General features: G+C 36.7%; 3 protein-coding genes across 5 annotated transcripts in view; 2 read left to right on the top strand and 1 right to left on the bottom strand.

Annotated features, from left to right (window-relative positions):
- The window catches only part of LOC306860004 (PH-interacting protein-like), a 39,666-nt gene extending 22,056 nt beyond the window's left edge, over nt 1-17,610 (top strand). For 2 of the 3 annotated variants that reach the window (XM_079401512.1, XM_079401514.1), the window contains 18 exons: nt 2,141-2,232; nt 2,341-2,554; nt 3,429-3,542; nt 3,666-3,773; nt 6,099-6,223; nt 6,317-6,399; nt 6,927-7,038; nt 7,427-7,488; nt 8,660-8,815; nt 8,901-9,021; nt 9,151-9,276; nt 9,482-9,554; nt 9,727-9,783; nt 9,882-10,031; nt 11,593-11,745; nt 11,840-12,027; nt 12,129-12,523; nt 13,461-17,610. In XM_079401512.1, coding sequence (XP_079257638.1) covers nt 2,141-2,232; nt 2,341-2,554; nt 3,429-3,542; nt 3,666-3,773; nt 6,099-6,223; nt 6,317-6,399; nt 6,927-7,038; nt 7,427-7,488; nt 8,660-8,815; nt 8,901-9,021; nt 9,151-9,276; nt 9,482-9,554; nt 9,727-9,783; nt 9,882-10,031; nt 11,593-11,745; nt 11,840-12,027; nt 12,129-12,523; nt 13,461-14,137 — 3,006 coding nt within the window. In that variant the 3' untranslated portion in view covers nt 14,138-17,610. The remainder of the gene's footprint in view (nt 1-2,140; nt 2,233-2,340; nt 2,555-3,428; nt 3,543-3,665; nt 3,774-6,098; nt 6,224-6,316; nt 6,400-6,926; nt 7,039-7,426; nt 7,489-8,659; nt 8,816-8,900; nt 9,022-9,150; nt 9,277-9,481; nt 9,555-9,726; nt 9,784-9,881; nt 10,032-11,592; nt 11,746-11,839; nt 12,028-12,128; nt 12,524-13,460) is intronic. The other variant, XM_079401513.1, reaches the window with a different exon arrangement.
- A 950-nt stretch (nt 17,611-18,560) lies between these two features.
- Nucleotides 18,561-22,031, top strand: LOC306859939 (uncharacterized protein). Its single transcript, XM_079401360.1, has 7 exons — nt 18,561-18,707; nt 18,863-18,993; nt 20,339-20,428; nt 20,505-20,599; nt 20,716-20,879; nt 21,115-21,231; nt 21,355-22,031. The coding sequence occupies exons 2-7, from the start codon at nt 18,869-18,871 to the stop codon at nt 21,448-21,450; spliced, it is 687 nt and encodes a 228-aa protein (XP_079257486.1). The 5' UTR covers nt 18,561-18,707; nt 18,863-18,868; the 3' UTR covers nt 21,451-22,031.
- Nucleotides 21,507-25,226, bottom strand: LOC306859938 (interleukin-1 receptor-associated kinase 1-binding protein 1 homolog). Its single transcript, XM_079401359.1, has 4 exons — nt 24,824-25,226; nt 24,683-24,748; nt 24,469-24,599; nt 21,507-24,346 (listed from the first exon to the last, which is right to left on the bottom strand). The coding sequence occupies exons 1-4, from the start codon at nt 25,115-25,117 to the stop codon at nt 24,088-24,090; spliced, it is 750 nt and encodes a 249-aa protein (XP_079257485.1). The 5' UTR covers nt 25,118-25,226; the 3' UTR covers nt 21,507-24,087.
- Between the last annotated feature and the right edge of the window lie 1,355 nt (nt 25,227-26,581).

Below are 26,581 nucleotides of genomic sequence, written 5' to 3'. Positions count from 1 at the left end.
TCACATCAGACATATTTAACTTTGAATAAAGCACATAATCAGTACCTGAGATTACCACGGTCATAGTTTGTATGTTGTTGTTCCAGCCGCAAGTCTTGGAAATAGAAACCATTTCTAAAATACTAATTTCATGTGTCGTCATCGCTGCTAGTTAGGACAAACTCTGATTAACATGGAAAAGATTGCATGTCGTTACTGACCCCAAACTTTTACAGGTAGTGTACATGTGGATGATTTAAGAGAAAAATATATGGGACTTTCACCAGGAATTTAGTGAAACGGGAGAAAAGGTTTTTGACTTACAGGTGGTTGAAATATTAAAGGGCCTAGTGGCACTAATTAAAAAGGAAATGTAATTTCATTTCCTTCCATTTCAGAGGCGGCACAAGTTAGACTGTCATAGATTAATCATTTACTATACAAGAATGTGTATTACGGAATAGGGTCAGTTTTAAATTCATATTGACTTGAACATTTAAAACTGAGAATGTTTCATTTATTGTGGTGATTGTCTTTTTACTGCCATTGTGTCTAAAGTGTTATTGTTCCATCTGTAGTGTTAAAATCTCTGTAAGAAGTGTGAGTGGTCCATTTACAGTGTTAATGTTGCATCCATAGCAAGTTTCTCAATCTATAGAACAAGCTATAACAAATTCACACTGTCAACTGCAGTGCATCATAATTTTCAGCATGAAAAAGATACATGACAATTTTTAAAAAGAAATGATCTACTTCTCACTGAAACAGAATGATTGAACTGTGAAGATCTATTGTGAAGATCTATATTTTTTTTTTTGGTAAATAGCAGTTATTGGTAAGTTTGGATAGCAGTCATTCTGCTCACTTTTCAGACAATCGTCAGATTGTTGTTAGATCATATTTTGTGAATATTTAATACACTCTGGTTTTTATTCAAATCAAGATTTGATGTAAATAGGCTTGTTTGTTAATATTTCTTACTTTGCAGTTGTTACACTGCAAAAAAAAACCTTTTTTTCTTAATCAGTAGTAAATAGGGTTTCCGCAATGCGGAAAACACGGATGGAATCATGGAATCCAGTCATAAAAATGGAATTTACTGTATAACGTGGAATGTCATGGAATTTGCCAAATTTTGAATGGATACATCAAATGTTGGTCTGTACACTTAAATCAAAACGCGATTTGGACTAGTGTCTGTTAATATTAAGCCACAAAAATACTATTTAAATATGAATCCTGCATGTTCTGCATGTGTGAATGAATAGTGCAGACACGTGGTTTCATTTAACACACACATACTGAAGAAGTGTGACACTCGCAGTGTTTTCAGCCTCTGCTGCCTCAATGAGTACATGAACACATGAACATAATCTCTAAAACTACTCGAGAGTCACTTCATGAGCATTTTACAGTTTCTTTTGAGTAAAATTATCGGCATATCTCATACAAACAGAAACCTAAATGTCTTCACAGCAACCCGTCAAAATAAAAGTTCAGTTTAAATTGAAGAAACTGACAGAAATACTACTTAAAATGCTACTAAAGGAATATTTACCAGAATTTATTTAGCAGAAAAATGTAAATACACAACACCGTATTTCTGAAAAGAAAATAATGATTTACTTTTTTTTAATAAAATCAAGTAATTAGAGATGCTTTTGATTATTAATATTTAATGAAACCAATAAAATGGAATCCAGAGAATTAATAGAAAACAGAATTATTTAAAAAATAAATCTTAATTTGAGAAAAAAATAAAACATTTAATAGGGCCTTAAAATGTAATTTTTGTTAGGCTTTTAATAAATTGCTGTTTAATATTGTTAATTTCATGATTTCAATTAATTAGACATGCTTTTTGATTCATAAAATTTTATTTAACCATTAAAAAATGGAATCCAGGAAATTAACAAAATACCTGAATTTGGAAAAATATAAAATGAATTTCATAGAGCCATAAGTATTGCCAGACAAAAATGCTGAATTATAAAATGGATTTTCTGGAGTAGTGACATCAGACTTGTTGTGTATAAAATGAAAACTAAATTTCCAGTTGAAAATATAATACATTTTTTGTTGGAACTGTTGGTGTGTTCTGAGAATGGCATAAAAAGAGTGTGGTAATCTTCAGTCTGATTGTATCTGTTGTTTTTTTTAGGGAGAAACCGAAGTAAGACCTCCGAGCAGAGAATCATCAGATGAGGAAAGAGAGGAAAAAGAACCCTGGCCTGATGATAACAGCAGCTCCAGGTGAATGTTTATTACACTCAAACTTCATTTGATATAGTGCCATATATCTGGCATGCACATACGTCAGCCAGAGCCACACATATATGCTGGGTCTGTTTATAATTACAGCGATTACTCCAGCGATTACTCAGACTGGACAGCAGATGCTGGAATAAACCTGGAACCGCCGAAGAAGACCAGCGTGAAGAAAAAGAAGAAGAATGCCAGCAGCTCAGAAGAAGATGGAGAGAAGAAAAAAGACTCCAAGAAGGAGAGGAGGAAAGAAAAGCAGGACAAAGAAGGAGCACTACCAAAGAAGAAGAAGCCAAAGGAGAAACGGAAGGTCAGTGGTCCTTTGTGTGTTGTTTCAACTATGGACTCCTCAACATGCTTGTCAAGCTCACTAGTTTCTTGAATTTGTCCATTGACAATGGTCATTACTTTAATGAGTGACTGGAGAGTTCTGTCATTCTGTTTTTATTTTAGTTTCCATAAATCATTATGAACTGATCTCATTTCCACCGTATAACCATACATTTTTAAGCTGGAAATGATATTTTAAACATTTTTGGAATAAAATGACAGATTCTTTTCTCTTGCCATAGCTAATTTCATAGCTAGTATTCAATGTATCCCAAATACACACAACTGAATAATATTTTCACACTTTCTGCATAATTTTACAATTACATCTTGACTGGAAATTACATTAAACACATTTTCTGTGAAAAACTTGGTTGAAAACCTTGATCCCCCCCCTCTCGCTTTGTATTCCTCACACATCTCATATTTCATCAAGTTCTTCACTGATGCTGTTGTCTCCTTGGTAACCAAGTGCACAAACTTTTGAAAGAACTTTATTAATGGCAAATATTTTGCTGTGGTGGAAATGACACCATAGCCGAGTCATCAGTCTTTATTTGAGTAAAAATATGACTCATTTTTATGTAATAAAAGTTAAAATATTTTATTTAACTTCTTGATGAGATCATCATGGATCTAGAAAGTCTACATCTGAGACTGTGATCTTTTTTTATCATTTAATTAAAATAGAGAATAATGTATGTAGAATTATGTCCCCCCTGGGACATAAAGTTAATTCCATTGACAGTTTCAGTTCAATTTCAGATTTGTGTGAAAATCCTGCTCTGTTTTTAAGTTACTCTGAACTTGCTCTATATATATATTTATGTATGTGTGTGTGTTTATATGTTCAGAGGATACCTGAACTGCAGAACCAGGGTTTGACGTTAGAGGAATGGCTGCCCTCCGCCTGGATCACTGACACCATGCCACGGAGATGCCCCTTCACCCCACAGATGGGCGATGAGGTACAGAACACATTCTTCAGTATATCAGTCTGCTAAAGCATAATAAAATGTGGAATATTATTATTTATGTGGTGTGTGGAAACATGCTTATAACAGTAAGCTGCTTGTTGTGTTTGTGAACAGGTATATTATTTCCGTCAAGGCCATGAAGCTTATGTGGAGATGGCCAAAAAAGACAAGATCTTCAGTATAAATCCTAAAAAACAGCCCTGGCACAAGTTAGAGCTCAGGGTAAGTCTTCAATGAAATGAACTTTAACCTCACAGTATTTTTATGCACATGATAAAACATCAATGAGAGGTGGTGTACAGATGTAACTGTGTTAAAGAAGATGTGCTGTTCAGATCTAGAAACGCTCTTCATTAACTGCAAGCCGTTTTATTCGCCGCGGGAGTTCTGCTCGTTCATTCTCGTGAGTGTCTATATTCCACCCCAAGTGCACGTGAGCACAGCTTTACAGAAACTCGCTGATCTGATCATAGACACAGAACAACACCCGGACTCTGTTTTAATCATTCTCGGGGACTTTAATAAAGCAAATCTCTCCCGCGAACTGCCAAAATACAGACAGCACATCACATGTCCCACTAGAGACAGTAATATACTGGATCACTGTTACACAGCGATAAAGGATGCACATCACTCGGTTCCACGAGCAGCTTTAGGACTCTCTGATCACTGTTTGGTCCATCTTATTCCGTCCTACAGGCAGAAACTTAAGTCTGCAAAACCTGTATTAAGAACTGTTAAAAGATGGACTAATGAAACAGAGCGGGATTTACAAGCCTGTTTCTCTCTCACTGAACACCTCTCCACACAACCATTAACACCTCCAGCAACCCCCCTCTCCCCCACACCTACAATTAAAATCAGTGAAGATGACGTGTGCCAGGTCTTTAGAAAGAACAAAAGAAGAAAAGCACCAGGCCCAGACAGTGTGTCACCAGCCTGCCTAAAAACCTGTGCTGATCAGCTGGCCCCCATCTTCACACAGATCTTCAACAGATCACTGGAGCTGTGTGAAGTCCCCTCATGCTTCAAACGCTCCACCATCATCCCCGTCCCAAAGAAACCCAAAATTACTGGACTCAATGACTACAGACCTGTGGCTCTAACATCTGTGGCTATTAAATAATTTGAAAGACTGGTTTTGGCTTATCTGAAGGACATCACTGGACCCTTACTGGACCCCCTGCAGTTTGCCTACAGAGCAAACAGGTCTGTGGATGATGCTGTCAATATGGGACTGCACTTCATCCTGCAGCATCTGGAAAGACCAGGGACTTATGTGAGGATCCTGGTTGTGGACTTCAGCTCCGCTTTTAACACCATCATCACGGACACCCTTCAGAATAAACTGACAAAGCTCTCCGTCCCCACCTCTGTCTGTCAGTGGATCAACAGCTTCCTGACAGACATACAGCAGTTAGTAAATTCACATCCAGCACCCGCACCATCAGCACTGGAGCTCCTCAGGGCTCCGTTCTCTCCCCACTGCTGTTCTCCCTCTACACCAACGACTGCACATCTAAAGACCCCTCTGTCAAGCTCCTGAAGTTTGCAGACGACACCACACTGATCGGACTCATTCAGGACGGTGACGAGTCGGCTTACAGACAGGAGGTTAAGGAGCTGGCTGTCTGGTGCAGTCTTAACAACCTGGAGCTTAACACGCTCAAAACTGTGGAGATGATCGTGGACTTCAGGAGAAACCCCCCTGCTCTCCCCCCACTCACCCTCATGAACAGCACTGTGACTGCAGTGGAGTCATTCAGATTCCTGGGCACCACCATATCTCAGGACCTGAAGTGGGACAATCACATTGACTCTATTGTGAAAAAGGCCCAGCAGAGGTTGTACTTCCTTCGCCAGTTGAGGAAGTTCAACCTGCCACAGGAGCTGCTGAAACTATTCTACTTTGCCATCACTGAATCCATCCTCTGCACTTCAATAACTGTCTGGTTCAGCTCAGCTACCAAATCTGACCTCAAGTCCAGAGTGCTGAGCGAATCATTGGTACAACCCTCCCCACTCTCCAAGAACTGTACTTATCCAGAGTGAGCAAAAGGGCTGGTAAAATCACTCTGGACCCCTCACATCCAGCACACTCCCTCTTTGAACTGTTACCATCTGGTCGACGCTACAAAGCTCTGAGAACCAGAATGACCAGACACAGAAACAGTTTCTTTCCTCAGGCAATCCATCTCATGAACACTTGACAATAAAACACGGAACACACAAATCAATTTATTCACCATACTTGCTTGCTTACTTTTTTATTTATTTAATTTTTTCATTTCAAATTTGCACATATCAGACCTATACACACATAATTGTCTATATTATATATTGTGTTTTTGCTGTTGTGTACATTTGCCTATTTGGATATTTGTATTATTCTTAATTATCTGTGTCCTGTCCTGTTGCTGTCTCTCTGTTGCTCTGTGGAGCTTCTGTCACTATAACAAATTCCTCGTATGTGTAAACATACATGGCCAATAAAGCTCATTCTGATTCTGATTCTAAAGAAAATGGTTTGTGATTGTGTGCCTGCAGGAGCAGGAGCTGTTGAAGATAGTGGGCATTAAGTATGAGGTGGGTTTGCCTACTCTGTGCTGTCTGAAGCTTGCATTCCTGGACCCAGACACTGGCAAACTGACGGGCGGCTCTTTCTCTATGAAGTGAGTACTGTCTGCATGAGTCACAGACTTATTCACCATGATCTTCGCTGAGTGGCTTTTAACCTGTGACTCACATTTCTGTTGTGGTCTTAGGTATCACGACATGCCTGATGTCATCGACTTCCTGGTACTTCGGCAGCAGTTTGATAATGCAAGACAGAGGAACTGGATGATAGGTTAGTGTGTGAATTGAGGGCATTTCTGCACAGATATTTATTTTTTACTGGTTTAAATGGGTCAATGACACACAGGGATATTCGAGATGATGAAAAGGAGAAGTCTTTATAAAATCTAGTTCAAAATGCAAGTGCTAAATTCTTAAAAATGTCATCTTTGTGTTCATCTTTTTTTATTCATGTTGTAAAAGAATAAAATCTACCAAAAATGTTGACTAAAATGTCAAAGTATTCAAATAATTTTCTTAGACATTGAACAGATGTGGTAGTACACACTTCTTTTTGCCTTAAATAACGTTGCCATTTCATAAAAACCTCTTAAACAACTTACTGTCCTTGACACAGTCTTTCTATTTATCTATCACTAATTGTTAATACATTTTTAGTTGTAATAGAAGAGCTATTCAAGTAATTGTCTGTATTAATTGTATTATTAACTTTTTTTAAAACTTAATTTGTTGTTTTCTGTTAATGAGTTGATGTGTGTGTGTAATTGTGTCTGATTTGAGATGGATTTATTTTGTCAGGTGATCGTTTCCGGACAGTGATCGATGATGCCTGGTGGTTTGGTACGATTGAGAGTCAGGAGCCTTACCAGGCTGAATATCCAGACTCTCTGTTCCAGTGCTACAACGTCTGGTCAGTTCACCATGTCCATCTACACATCTTTACACATGTTATAGAGCAATTCAATTATTGTTACATTGTGTCCTAACCAGGCGTGAAGCCACGAGACCACAAACAGCATACCCTGTTCGTTCTACATTAACCTCTATTGTATGTTGTCTTAACCACATTAGCAAATAGCCAGTTTAAAACCAACAAATCTTTCTGGATTTAATTGCTTCGAACTTCACTTCCTCTTCGACGTTGTATTTAAGACTAAATATGGGTTATATGGAGGTTTAGAAATGAATCCATACTGAGCTTCGTGTGGTGTTGCTCATATTTTTGAAGGGGGTGGGGGGTTTGGGCTGTAATAGTAGACGACATAATATTGACAGTTTTGTGTTATTGTGTGATGCAGTTGGGATAATGGAGATACAGAAAAGATGAGCCCATGGGACATGGAGGAGATTCCCAATGAAGGTATGATAATCACAATCTCTACAGCTGTCAGTAAAATAAAACAACTTTGTCTATTTAATGAATGTTGAATTATTATATGAATAAATTTGCTTTAATTTGCCTAGAATTAAATATATTGCACAATTGTGCCAAAAAATTGCAAGTTAATGTAGTTTTTTTAGCTACACTACTCTTCAACTTTTTTTAAAGAAATTAATATTATACTAATAAAATAAAATCTGACAAAAGCAAGGATGCATTAAAATGATCAAAAGTGACTTTTTACATAGACTTTTACACTGTTACAAAAAAATATTTTTCAATAACTGTTGTTCTTTTTAACTTTCTATTTATCAAAGAATTAAAAAAGTGTATGTATTTTATATGTATTATGTATTACTTGTATGTATTACTGTTTTTACTGTATGTTTGATCAAAGAAATGCAGGCTTGGTGATCATATAAGGCATCTTTCAAAACTTTAAACAATCTTACTGATCCCAAGCTTTATATGAATTATGACTTCAAGTATGATTCAACTGGATCAATTAAAATTTAAAAAAATTTCCCCCCATCATTTTTAAATTTGAGATTGTTTTGGGTGTGTATTGAACCACCTGTGCTAAAGCCACTAGTCTGCAGAAGTCTCTCAAAACAGAATGAAGCTGTTGTAAGATCACATTAGATAAAATGCATTAACTGTGTAAAATTGAATGATGTTAAACATGTTTAATTAATCTCATAGCACATTTATTTTCACACCACTAATAAAAGCAAGCACATGTTGAGAAATATAACACTGCTCTGATTTCATACAGGGTACCACACTCCCTGAGTGCAGTTCCTTCGAGTGGCTTTGTGACCTTTGTTTTTTTGTATTTGTATTTTTAACATTTTCATTAAATAATAGAGCATGTTTATTGAGCATACGTTTCCTATTGGGAACTCTTGGCAGGTCCCCAAAATGCCACTGATTTCCAGTTTTACTGTCCTTGTGGTGACATTTGGTCCCCATAACGTAGGCAAAACCTGCATGCACACACACAAACATGGTAGTCGTCACAGCAACCATCAGATTGAGAGTATCAACTGTTCTGATGTCCAGCTGGCATTGTTTTAATAAGTAATCCAAATGGAGTTGTGATTGTCTGTCTCTTGTTTTCCTCCATCTCATTTTCTCTGTCTGTCTGCAGCAGCATTTCCTGACGAGTTAGGTCTGAGTGTGCCTCTAACTGAGGAGGAGCAGAAAGCCTTATTGTGCAAGCCTCTAGAAGGAGAGTGGGGCTCACGCACACGTGATGAAGAATGTGACCGCATCATCAGGGGCATCGACCAGCTTTGCACTTTGGGTATGACGTTATCATATCTCAATATTCTTACTATTGTTGTGTCTGAAACAGATGGAATATAACAGTGGTTCTTTCTCTCCTCCAGATGTGGCTGCACCATTTGAACTGCCAGTGGACTTGCAGGCATATCCAACGTATTGCACCGTAGTTGCTTACGTCACAGATCTGAGCACCATTCGACAAAGACTACAGAACCGTTTCTATAGGTCAGCACAAAGTTAATGGACATGACAGTCAAATACCTGTGTAAACACTTGATCCAAAAATCAGTGTGTACTTCTAATGTAGATTATATCAAATTATATATGCATCTGTTATTTGCTTGCTTTTGTCAGGCGAATGTCATCGTTGATGTGGGAGGTACGCTACATCGAACACAACGCTCAAACCTTCAATGAACCAGGCGCGTTCATTGTCAAAACTGCCAAATTCGTATCTGACCTCATGCTACAATTTATCAAGTAAGTCAATCACAAATAAAAATTATAAATAAAACTTAACCAGTGGTGTTGAATTAGGATACACAATATATTGATAGCAAATCAGTTATCGATTAGTATTGAACCAATTGAATGAAATTGATTTTAACCGGTGCATCCCTAGCATTTATTTTAAAGCCATGCGTGGGATTGATTTTGACTGTCTGTCTCTATCTGTGTTCTTTAGGGACCAAAGCTGTACATCTATTACTCCACTGTATAACAGTATGAAGAAAACTGCTTTCTCAGATTCAAGCGATGTAAGTGTCATTGAAACACACACTCGTAAACCAAAGAAAGAAATTTAATACATTATTATAGTGCCTTTAAGACAGTTTTTTTTTTGCTGCCTTGCAAGCACTTGGAATTCATGTAATGTAATGTAAATGTGTGTATTTTTATGACTTGATTGACACCTTTTTCCCAACCTAGGATGAAGATGAGGATGAAGAACATGAGGCACCTTGTACATCTAGCCGCAATAAGAAGGTAACTTTAACTGATATTGTACAATTTAGAAAGATAAGACTTGATTGTACATCAAGATTGTTTACATCTGGCTAATTGCGAGTGTGTTTCTGTTTCAGAGGCAGCAGCCTATCCTGAGGAGTCTGCGCAGTAAACCATCATCAGACCCTCAGAGCTGGAAGGGACGCTGCAGAGAGCTGCTGGAGCTCATCTTTCAGTGTGAAGATTCAGAGCCTTTCAGACAGCCTGTGGATCTGGAGGAGTATCCGGTAACACACAGACACATGTAGAAAACACATTCAAACAGAACTGTAGCTTATACCTGTAACTTCAGGTTGGAATTATGAGTAATGCCATAGTCACCAGTCAGACCACCTGTTGTTTGTTGACATATCAATATTTATTACCTTTGGACAAACAAAAAATCAAAAACGCATGACAGAGTACATATTTTCAGGTAATTTTTCAGGGATTTTTACGTAACTATAGCAGTGTCAGCATGTATACACATCATATGTGACCCTGGCCCACAAAACCAGTCATAAGGGTAAATTTTTTGAAATTGAGATTTATACATCCTCTGAAAGCTGAATAAATAAGCTTTGCCTTGATGTATGGTTTGTTAGGATGAGACATATTTGGCTGAGATGCAACTATTTGAAAATCTGGAATCTGAGGGTGCAAAAAAAAAATCAAAATATTGAGAAAATCACCTTTAAAGTTGTCCAAATTAAGTCCTTGCATATTACTAATTAAGCCATGCATATTACTAATCGAAAATTATGTTTTGATATACTTATGGCAGGAAATTTACAAAATATCTTCATGGAACATGATCTTTACTTCATATCCTAATGATTTTTGGCATAAAAGAAAAATCAATAATTTTGACCCATACAATGTATTGTTGGCTATTGCTACAAATATACCCCAGATATACCCCAGCGACTTAAGACTGGTTTTGTGGTCCAGGGTCACACACATATATATATATATACATATATATATATATATATATACACACACACACACACACACACACACACACACACACACACACTGCAGAAATCTTTTTTTTAAATTAATGTTTTGTCTTGTTTTCCAGTAAAAATACCTATACATGCTTGAAACAAGTTAAATAAGTAACTAGATGATTGTCAAATAGTTTTTTAAATCACAAACCATAAAAACAATTTGTCAATTGGTTAGGAAAAATAAACTAATCATTTATTTCAGTTATATTCTAAAGTATATATAATAAATATATATAATATAATAGTTATATTCTCTTCTTATCTTATCTTTTTATGATAATTTTATATAAACTACCATTTAAAGGTTTAGGTTCAGTAAGATTGTTTTTTTTATTATTCAGCAAGGATGCATTTTTCTAGCCTTGATGATAATAAGAAATTTTTCTAAAGCACCAAATCAGCATATTAGAATGATTTCCAAAGGATCATGTGATACTAAAGACTGGAGTAATGCTTGCTGAAATGCAAACTTTGTCATCACAGGAATCAATTAAATTGTCAAATATATATATATATATATATATATATATATATATATATATATATATATATAAATAAATGATAGCAGTTATTTTAAATTGTTTAAAAAATCACAATATTACTTTTTTTTAATCAAATAAATGCAGCTTTGGTAAGAATAAGAGACCCCAACCTTTTCACAGGTAGTGTAAATCTTGTTTAAAGAATGTTTGGGTATTTGTATTGGAAAACAAAACAAAAATACTGATTAAGAAAATAATTTTTTGCAGTGCACTGTCTACTTATATGCCCTGTTCATCAAAAATACCTCTCTCAGGACTACTTGGACATTGTGGACACTCCTATGGACTTTGGGACTGTGTTGAAGCGCCTGTTAGAAGGAGAGTATGACACTCCCATGGATCTTTGTAAAGATGTACGTCTCATCTTCAGCAACTCCAAAGCCTATACACCCAGCAAAAAGTCCAGGGTATGAGATCATGTCCAATTTTGACATGTTGTAATGCTATAGCCAAACCAGTTCATCTAGTTTATTTAATACATGTGTGTTTTTGTGTATGCAGATCTATAGCATGAGTCTGCGACTGTCCGCTCTGTTTGAAGAGCATATCAGTTCGATCCTGACCGATTTTAAAGCTGCTCAAAGTCTGCACAGTGAGCGATTCACCCGTCAGCGGCTGCAAACTGAGCGCTTGACCAGACAGTCTGTGAAAAGGAGGAGGAGTTCTTCACCTTCAAGCTCCGCCTCTAGGTACAAATAGCATCTGATTGGTCATTGCAGATTGTTATGTTCCAGAATTTATCATTGTTTCTAAACGTTGCATACACATTTTCTTTTTTTCTGATTTGCAGTCCAGAAAGGAAGCGTCGGGTTTCATCTCGCGCTCCTCCTCGATCAGACAATGCAGCTCCACCCACTCCTGCTGGACCTTCCCGGGCTCCTTCTTTACGGCAAACACATCCACAAATCAACGGCAAGGCTGAGCCTCCTGTTGTCCCCGGTCGGACGCGCAGCTCAGCCCGCTTTGGAACCCAAATCACAGATGCACCCTCTACACAGTCAGCTCCTCCCCCTCCACCTAGCCACAGTAAGACCGCAGAGCCCTCCTCTAGAGTCCTGCGCACCCAGAACTCATACTCTATTGGTGCCTCCAGAGAAACCGAGAGCTCTGCAGTTCCCCACACAAATGAAGGCGGGGCCAGAGAGTCTCGCAGGAAACTTCGGACACCTGTAAAACTCACACCAGGTCAGTTACAGATGAGTGTTTGTTGTGAAAAGCTGATGTTATTATGGGAAAGAGGATTTTTGAATGTTTCCTGGAAACCTTCAGTGCACAAACAGTGTAGTTCCCGTAGGCCTAAAGTAATCAATCATCTCTTTTCCGCTCATTAAAACTTTCCTTAAATGGATTGAAAACTTTCTTTTACACTGATTTTGTGGAAAATCTGTGTAATTTTGCTGATTTCAGCAGTAAATATTGTTAAAATTGCTGAGATTAATTTGGCAAATTATTATTATTTTTTTTAATTGTTTTTTTTTTTATTTTTATTTTCTGTATTGATTTGGCATAAAATCGTTGAATGGTAAAATGCGAAAATGAACTCAAAGTACTTCTGCATAATTTCCCCCCCCTGAAATTTACTTCTGCAGATTTAAACGTTTGTAATGTTTTAAACTTTTTTTGTGTTTTGATTTCTAATTGTCTTTTTATATCTATATTTTTCCTGCACTAATGTGGGGGACTATCTGTAGATTTTTCTAGATATAAATGTGGTAAAACATTTTAAACTGAACTGAGAATAGATTTAAACGTTGTGAAATGATTGAACCTTTTTTTATAATTATATATAATTATTTAAGGGAAAATCTTTAGAATTTTTTTTTTTTGATGTGATAAAAATGCAATTAGAGTATTACACACTTAATCATGACTAAAAGCATAATAAAAGTAGTCAGAATTAAATTTACTAAAATTGATGTGACGTGTTGAATGACAGCTATGTGAAGTCTATATAAATCTGTGGATCTTTCCATGGGTCACCATGGGTTTGATTACCAGGGAACACACTTGCTGATTAAAAAAATTGTAATGCATTATTAGCCAATTTGAAAAAAAAAGAAGCATCTGTTGAATGTATATATGTGAATGTTTCATCTGTACTTATATTCTCATTCTCTCTTAGGTCCAGTCGATCACAACTCTTCTCCTCAAAACAGTTTGCGTTTGAATGGTCATAGTCAAGTGACTCTGGGAGTGGTACGAAGAGGCCGGGGCCGACCCAGATTAGACGCACAAATACAAAAGCCAGTAGAGGTACCGCCGCCCCCACTGCCCCAGGCCTCTGGAAAAAAGAGAGGGAGGAAAAGCAAGAAAGAGCTGGACTCCCTACGAAGAAGCTCCTCCCACGAGGAGGAGCTTCTTCTGTCTACTGGTGATGAGGGCGGGGGTTCTTCTACAGCCCAGGACAGTAGTCTTTCAGATTCAGGGGTAGTGACTCCAGAGTGTCCCAAACCACGGGGTAGACCACGAGTCATCCGGACGCCAGATACCCCAGCACCTTCAAGCCCCAAAGCTCTCAGAAGGAGCAGTCGGCGTGGAAACGAAGAAGCCATGCTCTCTACACCAGGCCCTGCCCAAAGGGAAGAGCCTGACATTTATATGGAAGAGGATGGGAGCTCGAAAGGGCAGATGAGAACGCGTAACCAAGGCCGAAGGACAGCTTTCTATAACGAAGAAGACTCTGAGGAAGAGCAAAGACAGCTTTTGTTTGAGGATGCCTCGATTACTTTCGGCACGTCAAGCAAAGGGAGAGTCCGCAAGCTCACCGAGAAGGCCAAAGCCAACCTTATTGGCTGGTAACAATGCCAACTTTGCATGTCCTATGCGACACAACCCCTTATCCTCGCCCCATTGGGAGCGGGGAACCATTCCTGCTGCTATCAGACTGTCATGATTATCTGAATCTTTCATCTGACTCTCAAAATTGATTCTCACGTTTTGAATCTTTGACTCTTTTGGTGACTTCAAGAGTCACGGCCCCTTGAAATCCCCCACCTTATACATTTTCTTCCACAGAAAATCACAAATGCAGTTAAATACTGATTTTCATATGCACTATTTGAATGCCAGTGAAAAAAGGTACTTATACAGTCTTATGAATCCAAATATCTGATTTCATCTCTCGAGAAAGCACTTATCTGAGGACGTTTGAGTGTGTGTGAGTGTGGTATAACTTGAGCTTTTACTCTGTCTCGTTTCTTTGAACTGTTAATTTTATGCATTGTTTTTACACGGTTGTTGCTAAGGGCAACAAATCAAACACTTGTTCAAAAAAATCTATTTTTAACAGATCATTGTGTAAGTGGCTGTAAAGCTGTAGTGGAGTGCAGAGAAGGACCTCATAAATCGCGTTGTCTTTTTAACGTCTTTCTCTGCGAGTCAAGATCAGTGGCAGTGATAATTCACGCATGTTTTTATATAATTAGCAATACCTTGTGCCTTTTCATACATTTAATACATTTTGGCTCCTTTGTACTCCCCAGTTTGTGTGAGAGTGTGTTTGATGCTTTAGCACATTGATTCATCCAGTACAAACGTGTGTTATTGATCTGTTGCTGGGATAGAGATTAGTGAGCAGCATATCTACCCATGACCACTCTGTGTGTGTGTGTATGTGTGTGTGTGTGTGTGCGCATGTTTATGTGGTTTATGAGGACACAAATTTGTATAATGACATGGGTATGACAGAGGTATTACAATATGAAGGTGGTTTATGAGGACACTGCCAATCTCCCCGTAATTCAAAAGGCTTAAAAAACATACTAAATGGTGTTTTTCTGAAAATCTAAAAATGCACAAAGTCTCCTGTGAGGGCTAAGTTTAGGTGTAAGGTTGGTGTAGGGCAATAACACACACAGTTTGTTCAGTATAAAAACCATTACGCCTATGGAGAGTCCCCATAAACCACAAAAACCAACATGCATGTGTGTGTGTGTGTGTGTGTGTGTGTGCGCGCACTTGCGTTGAGTTCATGCAGTTGTTGAGGTGTGTAATAGTAGTGACATTATCACTCCACACCTGTTTTATCAGGCTCGCTAAATGCACTGTGATCCCTAACTAGAACCTAACTAGAATTTCAAAATACAGTGGCCACAAGAAGTGTTTGAACACTGAAAACAACAGTTTTCAAATGTCTGAATGTCATTGTATTAGAGAATGAAATATCAAAGCAGGTGGCATCTGCAGATAAACGTTGGTAGAGATTTTCACAGAACTAACTTCACTTTCCATGACAGTTTTTGAAAATATGTCTTGACAATTTATTGTTAATTTGGAAACTAATTATGTGATTAATTAATGATGAATAATTGTTAATTAATGGTAGTTATTTTTTAACAGCTGTCTAAAAATTGCAAAAATACTTTTTAAACGTTTTAAACTGATTTGACTGATTTGTCAGCATTTTAATACTCACCTAAGCCCTTTGTTTGATTAGAAATACAGTAAAAATAGTAATATTGTGAATTATTATTGTTATAACAAAGTAATTTTAAAATATTTAACATTTTAATATGTTAATATGTTTAATATATAATCAGTGATTTCTTTTTAAATATATTTTAAAATGTAATTTATTTCCGCGATGGCAAAGCTTGATTTTCAGCAGCCATTACTCCAGTGTTCAGTGTCACATGATCCTTCAGAAATCATTGAAATATGCTAATTGGTGTTCAAGAAACATTTCTCTAAACTATCAATGTTGAAAACATTTATGCTGCTTAATTCTGATGACAATATTTTTCAGGATTGTTTGAGGAATATAGAAAGTTCACATAAACAGCATTTATTTGAAATGGATCATTTTTGTAACATTATACATTTCTTTACTGTGACTTTTTCAATTTAAAACATCTTTGTTGAATTAAAGTATTAATTTCTTTCAAAACATAAATAAGTAAATAAATAAAATCTACTGACCCCAAACTTTTGGAAGGTAGAAACAATTACTTATATCTACTTCAATTCATTGAAAAATCATGATCAAATTAATTTGGATTAATTCTTAATCAAACCACAGCCGTACTTTTTTTTAAACCTAACAATATACCCATCAACAAATGAGTTTCTGTGAAATATTTTGCTTTGTTCTAAAGTGCCTCTTAGTTTGATATTCTGATATTTAATGCAATGACATTCATATATTTATGGCATTTCTCATATGTTCAAGTGCTTTTGATGCCACTGTTTGATGCTCCTTCAAACCACTATTTGCAGAGTTATTATAATGAGTGTGTAGTGAAGTTCATTGGCTCACTGTCTCCACACTCTGCCTGTAGTTTCATCTAGCCCGGAGAGCAGGCCTCTTTCTCTGTATTAGCTCAACTCATTGAATTACTGTGGAACTGCTCATTTCATTAGCAGAGAGGACTTTGTTTTTGCCCGATCACATTGAAACACTGTGTTTGATATTTCCTGTTCTGATGCATCGACTCGGCTTCAGTAGAAACCGCAGGGCAGCGAATCACACAAGAGGCAGTGTGCATGTCGTATTCTGTGTTTTGAATGTGCCTTGACTTTTGTGTGTATGTACATGTCTGTGTGATGTAAAACTGAAGAATTAAGGTATTGTCTCCCACCTTGAAGTCCAGACTCACATATGCAGCATAGTCTCGTTTTGAGAAAGCCGGATCACATTTAGTCTGGTTTGTCGACATGTGATTTTGTAGGTTCTTGCGTACTTTCAGCAGTTGTGGTCTGGTTCATTCATTACGATAGAGCTAATCCAGCCCATAGCTTTAAAACTGGTTTGATGAACCAAAGCCTTTGAACGAGTGTGTGGTTGTTTGATGGGAACTTATGTGGCTGTTTTATATGCAGTTGACGCATGTCTGAGACTCTCGAGTGTATGTGATGTCCATTTCTGTGTGTGTTTATGTACAAGCCCCATGTTTTATTGAGCTGGTGTTTCTAATCTGTTGCTACATGAAAACTGTATTATATCTGATTCACGACCCCTCTATTACCACCATACTGCACAGGAAGTGACATCTCACGGACTGATTGACAGGTTATAGAGTGGAGATCAAAGATGGATGCATGTTAGTATATTCTTTGTTCTTTTAAATCTGAAGTTACAGTCATGTTTGTGGGGTCAGGGTCTTTTTCCCCTCTCCGGTCTTATATCCACAGACTGAGAGGTCTTTCTATGTTAGTTTGTATACTTTTATATAAAGGAAAAAGTGTAAATAAAGATGTTAAATAGAATGTATGTGTAGGGTGTACTGCTGTCACATTAGTTCATACTGATATTTTAAGGAAATAAACATTTGTTTCCACACACTGTCTTGTTCTTTCATTCTTTAACGTATTTTTTGCTTAAATTTGAGTCAAGGGAAACCTGGATGTATCAGGGAAAATTCAAATTGTGATTTCCAGGCCTTAAACATTGTCATCAAAATAAAATCTTTAAAATCACAGATATTTCTGTTGAGAATTTAAAATTATGAACACTACAATGTAAATTTTGCTCTTATAATTGCAAGTATTGGTATCTTACATGCATCAGATTGATATTATATGCCATTTCCTAAAATTTCTAGACATAATACACTAAATGTAACTTTATGAGAGTCAAGATAAAATGGTTGATAAACCATTTCATGGAGAACAGCGCCCTCTTTTGTGCATTAGTTGGAACTGCATGTGCAATAAACCTCGTTTTTAAGCCTTAGGAAAATGTACCAAAAGTCCAATTAAATACATTTAATTTTATATATATATATATAAACACACACACACACACACACACACATATATATATATATATATATATATATATATATATATATTTGAATGTGCTGACATATATTTATGTGACCCTATTCCTTGTGTTTTATATTCTATAAGACGTTTACTCAATTGCTAATACACTTTCCCTGAAACTTATAACACTTTATCAAAACTATAACCACAGAATAATAATTAGCTACCAAATCAACTGTATGAATGAGTGCATGAGCACATGGTGTAAACCTACAGGGTTTATAGCCTAGTTTTGAAAAAGAAAAAGTATTTTGGCTTATGATTCAGGATATTTGGCTTATAAAATGGATATCAATTGAGAAAAAAACCCCCCCTGTAACATAAAGCAAACATGCGGCATCCGTTCCTGACGTGGCGGCGCGAGACGCGTGCACAACTCCTCTCGTGGGCCGCAGCTATTGGACGCGCGATGTCTAATGATGTTCAGCTTTAAGGCGCAGGTGTCAAACCGAAACTACTCGCATGTAAATATCATATTCAGTTTTCAAGGCAATGCTTACAGAACGCATAACAAACTGAGAGTTTCGGTGAGCTCTTCCTGTTATCAAGTTAAAAATAGTTTCTGACGGTTGTGAAATCTGTTTATTCATTGAAGTTCTTGTATAAGGTAAGATAGGCCTACATTTAACTGCAATTTGTTCAAGAAATATTTTAGAATAAATATAGTGTAGCAGTATTTTAGATGTTTAATTTCTTTCAACTTTTAAAAACACGACAGTAACAATGTGCTGATGTGAAATCTGTGTGATGTTGAACGCACAGGCACTGATGCCTCAAATCACTTCAGGTGTGATCGTGCAGCTGACGCTCCTGCTGTCAGCTCTACCTGCGCAGTATCTCATCTCCAAATGGACCAGCGGCACCGAGACACAACGACACATCGCTACTCAGAGGTAAACACACGTGTGATACACTATTTATTAGCCTATGTATTCTATCCTCTCTTACACACTACAACTGAGAAGTTGGGGTCAGTAAGATTTTTTTTATTATTTTATTCAGCAAGGATGCAATATGTTCATCAAAAGTAACAGTCATTTAATTTCTTTTTAGCTTTATGTTCATCAGAGAATCCTGTAAAAATGTATCAGTAAACAAAAAAATTATCAACATAATTGTTTTCGACTTTGATAGTTATAAAATGTTTATTGAGCAGCAAATCATCATATTAGAATGATTTCTGAAGGAGTATGTGACACTAAAGCCTGGAGAAATTACTGCTGGAAATTTCACTTTGACATCACAGTAATTAATTACATTTTAAAATGCTTTAAAATAGGAGCCAGTCGTTTTATTAAACATGTCTTTATTGAGAAAGCATATAAGACAACAGAAAAATCTTCAAAGATTTTTTTTAAACTGTCTTCCCACCCTCAGCATCCATGTTCAGTTACACAGGGCTAAATAAAATAAATAAAACAAAAGGGGAAATAAATTTTACTGCACATGGGCTAAGACAGACAGATATTACCACATCAAATAAAGTACATCACATTTACCTAAATCACTGGATTGAGAGGAATCTAACATTTCTTGTATTACTATTTCGTTGTTTTCAAGGAATTTTATAAAAAGGTCCCATATTTTATAGCAATCTTTCAGTTTACCCTTAGTACTGTATGTCAGTTTTTCCAAAACAAAACAGTGTGATAAATCTTTTAACCAATAGGAGCCAGTCATTTTAAATTATAATGATAGGCCACAGTATTACAGTCATTTAAATAAATGCAGCATTGGTGAGCATAAAGACTTCTGTCAAAAACATAAAAAAAATCTTCTGATCCCATACTTTTGAACATTAGTGTACATGCATACAATTTTAGCCTAATATCTTGCTTTTTACTGAAAATTATTTAATGGACACTGCATTTCAGGTTTAGTGGTCGGGCGTTTTTAATCAGCTTCTTTTACTGATTAAAAAAATTAATCTCCCAACTACAGGTCACACTTTAGTTCTCATTATTTATTATAATTCTCACTCACAACTATTAACTATGACTGCTACATAGCCATAATTTGTATTTGTCTAGGAACCAAGTTTCTTGTATAATTATAATAATTTATTTTTTTTGAAAGATCACGGTGAACAAACCATGTCCAAATTTTTGATTGCTACTGTGCTTCTCAAGTATGAAGTCGAAATATTTCCAATAGTTTAAAATGTATTTTAAAAAGTTAAAATTATAACACATGACACTGTATGATGCTGAAATATTCCATTACATCTTTCATATTCAGAATCCTTGACACATGGGACTCCATAAGAAAATCCTACTTGAACACAGCTGCTTGGGTTGACTGGCTAAATACCTGGATTCCCAAACTACCGTAAGTCTATGCTGATCCCTTTTTAAAAGAATTCTGATTCACTGGCGGTGAGGTGGGATGTCGTGTCACATGACAGGTCCTTCGGAGAAGAAGAGGAGCAGTACCCAACTCTGGAAGAAGCTCTCGCGATCGAGATGATGATGCATGATAATGAGCACGGATACTTTGCAGGCAATGTCTCTGAATTATCTCACAGCAGTCATTTAGATCTGCCATTAAAACTTTCTTTGTCTGGGATATGAATGTGTATTGTAACAGAACATGATTATTAATTTATATGTGATCAGTGTCAAAGGAGGTGCGAAGCCCTAGGCCGGCATATGTGCTGCACCGTGTAGGTCAAGTAGTGATGGAGACACAGAATCAGATGGTGGGGGTGATCATGGGATGGGATGCAGGACTCAGAGCCCCACCAGAGTGGATCAAGAGAAAGAAATATTCAGACTCAGAGGTTTGTAAAGTACATAAACACTGTTTTTATTTTAATGGAATAATTCTTAAAAATAAAGGTTCAAAAAGTGGATTTTCAAAGGGATGCCATAAAACAGCCAGTTTTGTGTTCCCCAAAGAACCTTTCAGTGATCAGTTCTTAAAATAACCCCTTTCTTAGTGTGAAAAGCATTTAAGTAATCTATAGAACCTTAAGAGTGTAAATGTTCTAACATGAAACGTGTATTTGTGTGTAGCTGGAGAGAGCCAAGGACACTCCTCATTACAGAATTGTGTTCAGTGGACCGGATTCTTCATCAATACTGATTGGATACATTCCCCAGTATAATGTCAAGCTCTTTCAAGGCTTTCAGGTGCAGAGAAATCTTTTACCTTTATTTCCTTCTTTTAACATTTGTGTTTTCTTGATTTCTTGAGTTTCTTAAGGTTGTTTAGATTCCAATTTAATCAGTGTTTGTGTCTGTCTTGTGCTACAGCCGGACATTCCTACTCTAGAGCACTATTTTTCACACTTCGATGGGAAAAAGTTTGTTATGGAGGAATGGTTGCAAGAAATCTACCCTCACGACTGAAGGAGTGAAAACTTGAGGTCTTAAAAACACTTTGAAATGCTTGGAAACACAGGCGTGATGTCTGCAATCCTTTATTGACAGTATTGGTTATTGACAAAAGGAAGCAAGTAAATTTGAGATATATATCTTGTTTACATACCCCATAAACATACAGACTGGGTAATTTCAGTTAATAAACTTAGTCTTGTGGAATATATGTAAATATATGTTAAGCAGCTTTCTCGGGGCAGAACTAAAAAACACAAAATGCTATTTTTAGTGTCACTTTTATATTTTTAAAATGATTAATGTCTTGCACACTTTGCAAAGGATATGTAAAGTTGTGAGGAAAATGAGTGTGATGTTAAAAATGAATTCTAGATGAAATGAAATGTTTTATAATATGCAATTAGATCAAAATCCACACATGTTGATCTGACTCAGATGGGTTCCAGAAAATGAATTAACTTTTAATATGATATAGCCTATTTACACAAGAAAAACAGAAGGATTTGTTGTTTAAAACAGTATTGAGAATGTGGTAAATAGTGTTCAAAGCCATTAATACAAACATGATTTCTTATTAAAGCTTAATTTATTTGAAATAGGCCTGCTCGAAATGGTTTGTCTTTACTTCTTAAAAGCCACCAGTCTATGTGCCATTCCCATAATTCTTTGGAAACCGCCGAGTACATGTTGCTCCTCCAAAAACACATCTTCATAATAGTAATTAATAAACTTAAATGTTTTAGTCACATTAACGACAAGTATGGGAACTAAAGTGAATGATAAAGTGAACTTGTTGCAGGAACATGAAATCTGGCAGGTATGTAACTGTTCATTAACAAGGGCCTGTTTCATAAAACACCAAATTATTTTACCAAATAAGCCAGGCTTATTTCAGTTAGTCTGACTTATTTTGAACCAAATCAGCTGACAATAATCAGACTAACTGAAATAAACCTGGCTTATTTGGTAAACTTGTTTTATGAAACAGACCCCAGTAGATGGTTGTTTGTCAATATTTAGATTTGCCATCATAAAATGTTCGTCCGATGATAGGATGTCCTATCTGCCTGTCAACCTATGTGTCTCCGCGCAGCCAATAGCGCGAGTTTGGGGCGTGGCTATTGTAGTAGGCTGAGCCGGAGGGTATTTAGTTTGTTATAGAAAGCCACTTGCCACAAAACTTCGGATTCCGTTAGAAGTCCGAGCTAATTTCTAAAACTTACCAAAATACACAACGGCAGACAACAAGTAAACACGGTAAAACAAGTGTAAACATTGGCTGTGGTTTTACAAGATGGAGGACTTTGATGGAGTGCATGGGTTTCAGTCTACACTTTTCGACAGGTAAGCTAATTAATATGTTAATGACTTTTTATTTGAAAGTAGCAGCCTGTTGACACATACCTTCACTTTTAAACACATGTAAGAGTTTGTTTGTGATGTTTGTGACACGTGAAAGTGGCATTTGGAAAGGTTGTTTGAAAACATGCTGTTATTTTGTAGTTCCACTAAGTTAGATGACACTAGCAGCTCAGAAACTGTAGGCCTCCTTGGGCTTTTTTCCATTTGACTCTTGACAGAGTTTACATGTGGCTTATATTGTGTTTTAAACCCCGTTTTCTCTTTATGATTTTCAGTCTTTGATTTTTTTTTTCCAGTATAGTCTGTCTAGAGATGCTTGTAATCATGATTATGGTTTTGTGCTCATGTTTGTGGTCTTTTCCCACCCATTATGTTTTTTTAAATGGTTATTTATTGCTTGCTGTCTTTTAGGCAAAAATAATCTAGTTGCTCAGATGCCATGTTTCTTAATTTAATTTAAACCGACTGTATGTCCCCTCTAGTTGTTTATGATCCTCAGGCTGTTCTTTTTATGCAGTCCTCTTTGCTTTTAGTTTATTTCCTTGGCTATCTACAAAAGTAGCTGCTGCGTCAAACCTTAGTGTTTTCCTAGATTTTCCTCCTAATGGCTTTGAATCTGCTTAGTTTCAAGAATGTCAATTTCAAGAATTGACATCTATTACCAGGGCAGGTGGTAAACACTCAACTTTTATATTTTAAAAGAGGCAGAACAGGGTATGAATGGCCTGTTTAGTGTCAAGATCGATCATCTGACAAATGAAGTGTAAGAGAATGGGTGTAGCATCACAGAAATAAATAGCATAGTTCACACTATTGTACATTTTTCCCCTACATCCAGTGCGAGTTTAAGTTTAGAGAGAAACCATGTTAGAGGCAGTGAATAAGATCGTTCTAGTTGTCTAGCACCTGTCTAGACATATGCTGTTGGAGAAACAAACAATCATGTCATCCATTATGTATGCAAGGCACATTCATGCATGTATTCCCTATTCAAACACGGGCTCATCTTTCTCCTTCATTACACTTTCAGAATTTAACATTGTTTTCTATCAATGTTTGGATCAAATTTTAGCATTATCCTTTGAGTTGCACACAGTGCTATTCAATATATTCTGAAATTTGGATACTTTAAGTTAAAACAACAGTAGGAACAAATGGTAACTTTATTTTTAGGCCCTTTTGTGAATATCAGTGGTCCTCTATGGTGCTCACTTCACAGGACTATGTGTTTACAGGTTAAAACAGCAAATAAAAGGAATTACTTGTACTATTACTACTGCTAAATTTTCAAAATTTCCTCCTGTTGCTGTCCTTCGGACGCAATTCAAAGGTCACAAACACGCGTGAAGAGGCAGAGACTAATGTAACCCCAGTCTTCTGGTGTAGTGTTAGAGGAGAGCCAGTCACTTCATGCTGGCCGCTGGTCCACTCTCGGGATTCCTCCTCACGTACAAGCAGTGGCCGTCCCAGAGCTTGTCCCAGAATGCAACACGCCTCGCTGGCTTTTAGCCGGGCATTGTCCACGGCTTCCAAACATACTCGCCGTCTGCAGAACAGACCAAAAAAGGTTTAGACACATTTTCAAATAGGTTTATTTATTAACAAAGCTATGTTCAGGCTAACAGTGGAGGTTGACATGAAGACTGACATTGTTCAAGCATTGTTCACCTTAACAAACTGAGACTTTCCGCACTGTGACTGTAATAAGGGTCACCAACACACACGATTTTGTCGAGTTTTTCAATCAAAACTGAGCGTGCTTGTTGCATCTTTTCAAAGTCTGAATACACCACAAGCACCTGCACAGACAAAAAGGATAATTAAAGAGTTAATCTATTACAAAATAGGTCAAACAGGACACATGCAACAACTAACCATGTACCTCAGCTTGCATGTGGAAGAGCTCTTCCTCTCTTTGTAAATGCTTGGTCACAGTGATGTTTTCTTCCTGTTTGGAAAGAAACTATTTGAATTGCTTGTTCTCTCTTTGTTTGGAAATACACCAATTTGAACGATTTAACACCTTGACATCATGCTGTCTCACAGTCTGTAGTATGTACTCCAGTCTTCGGGTAACGCTGTTAGTCACGTCGTTAACATTTTCTTTACTGTTTTTGACGCTGATGGTGACGGTGGCGCGGTCCGGAGGACACGATAACTCCGCGCAGCCCGTCATCTGAACCACTCTTGCGTTGCTTTGAGCGTGTAAAGATGTTTGCTTGCGGCCCCGGTTAAACACCGACTCGTTTTCGTCTCGGTAAACATCACCAGCGTTCGGTGAAACTGTAGCAAAGACACGAGACGGGCTGTGCGCCATGTTTGTTGGTAAACCAACGTGGAGCTATAGCAACGTGTCCAGTGCATGTTGGGAAATGATGTTATTGTTGTAGTCACACCGTGCTGTACGTAAAAAAACAGCAATATCTGAAATGTTGGTACGTGTTCGCAAGATCGTAGTTCAGTCTGCACATTGCAAATAGTTAGAATCGTTCAAAGAGTTTAAAACATGCTTCATTTTACTTTCATAGAGTTTGAAAGCAATGGTTTGAGAAGTGACCAGCAGAGGGCAGCACAGATCAACAGACTAAAGACCGCTAAAGAAGATTTTTTTAATCAGAAAATAAGATCGACCTCATTTTGTTGTCTACAAATGAGTCAATTCCAAAGCACTATTTTAATTGAAAATATTTGAAGTATTTATAATTTAAAATAATTGTATATTTATATTGTAAATAGTAAAGGCTTTGTATGTGATATCACTATAGGTAAATTAATGCATACCCATAATAATATTGTCCTGTTTATAGCAAAAAAAAAAAAATCTTAAGCTATTATTATTTAGGTATAAGCAGGACAATACAAATAAAGTCAATATATTATTTAGGCTGACCTGTTTAGTTTACAAATTCTTAAATATTTTTGTAGTAATTTTAGTTATAACAGTAATGAAACCAGCAGTGATTAATAGCAGTGTATCTCTTAACACGTTCATTTTGTGTTTTTTTTTAGGATCAAGTAAATATTAGACATGCTATTTTAAAACATTCATATTGCTTATAAGTTTTGTTTGTTTTATAACCAAACTTATTTACTGATTTCCAAATCTGACGCCAACCTTTAATAGTTTACCCAATTCAAAACATAGTTCATCCCAATACACTAATTGAAAACATATGATATTTCATAAATGTTTGTATTATTAAGCACAAAAGTTTTCGAAATATATTTTAATGTGACATCAAAAAGAATGGAATATTATTATTGTTATATTCTGATTATTATTGTACATATTAGAAAGAAATAGAGGCAGATATGATCCATGCATGGCCACTGAAGTCCTGTCTGTTTGTTTGTATTAAACCGTAAAGTCCTCTGTCTAATCTTGCTCTGAAAATGTATTTGTTGATATTGTCTCGGGTTGCGCATAGTTCTATGTTAGCTTTTTGAAACTGTTTATCTGATGATGTGTCTTTGCCAAGATACATGCAATGGCTTCTTTTATTTGCTTAGCCGTGTGGGCTCTGACTCTGGACCGCCGCCATTCTGTTGAAGGAAGGAATATTTAATGTTCAAGCTGGGATCGTGGGTGCAGGAGTGGGGTTTGGAGACACTGAGCGCTTCAAACGGACTGATAAGCGATCTGATAAGTTGCGTACGGAAGCGCAGCAGTCGAGCTGTGGAAACAAGGAAACAAAGCCAATTCCCAGGAAATGAAAAATAACAAACTCTTTATCCCTCTCTCTCTGTGGCCTATATGAAGTTAAAAGACATGACCTCTGTG

Source organism: Barbus barbus (genome assembly GCF_936440315.1).
Source record: "Barbus barbus genome assembly, chromosome: 40".
In the NCBI taxonomy this organism is placed as follows: Eukaryota; Metazoa; Chordata; class Actinopteri; order Cypriniformes; family Cyprinidae; genus Barbus; species Barbus barbus.
The sequence above is the reverse complement of the archived record's forward strand: the minus strand, read 5'-3'. Positions and strand labels throughout refer to the sequence as shown.

What these genes read in the sequence shown, in the direction of transcription:
- LOC306859939 (XM_079401360.1), top strand. Translation starts at nt 18,869, where the DNA reads ATGCCTCAAATCACTTCAGGTGTGATCGTGCAGCTGACGCTCCTGCTG. An exon ending in CGACACATCGCTACTCAGAG is followed by an intron (nt 18,994 to 20,338) that starts GTAAACACACGT and finishes TTTCATATTCAG; the next exon opens with AATCCTTGACACATGGGACT. An exon ending in ACCTGGATTCCCAAACTACC is followed by an intron (nt 20,429 to 20,504) that starts GTAAGTCTATGC and finishes GTCACATGACAG; the next exon opens with GTCCTTCGGAGAAGAAGAGG.
- LOC306859938 (XM_079401359.1), bottom strand. Translation starts at nt 25,117, where the DNA reads ATGGCGCACAGCCCGTCTCGTGTCTTTGCTACAGTTTCACCGAACGCT. An exon ending in TGAGACAGCATGATGTCAAG is followed by an intron (nt 24,749 to 24,823) that starts GTGTTAAATCGT and finishes CTTTCCAAACAG; the next exon opens with GAAGAAAACATCACTGTGAC. An exon ending in GAAAGTCTCAGTTTGTTAAG is followed by an intron (nt 24,347 to 24,468) that starts GTGAACAATGCT and finishes TCTGTTCTGCAG; the next exon opens with ACGGCGAGTATGTTTGGAAG.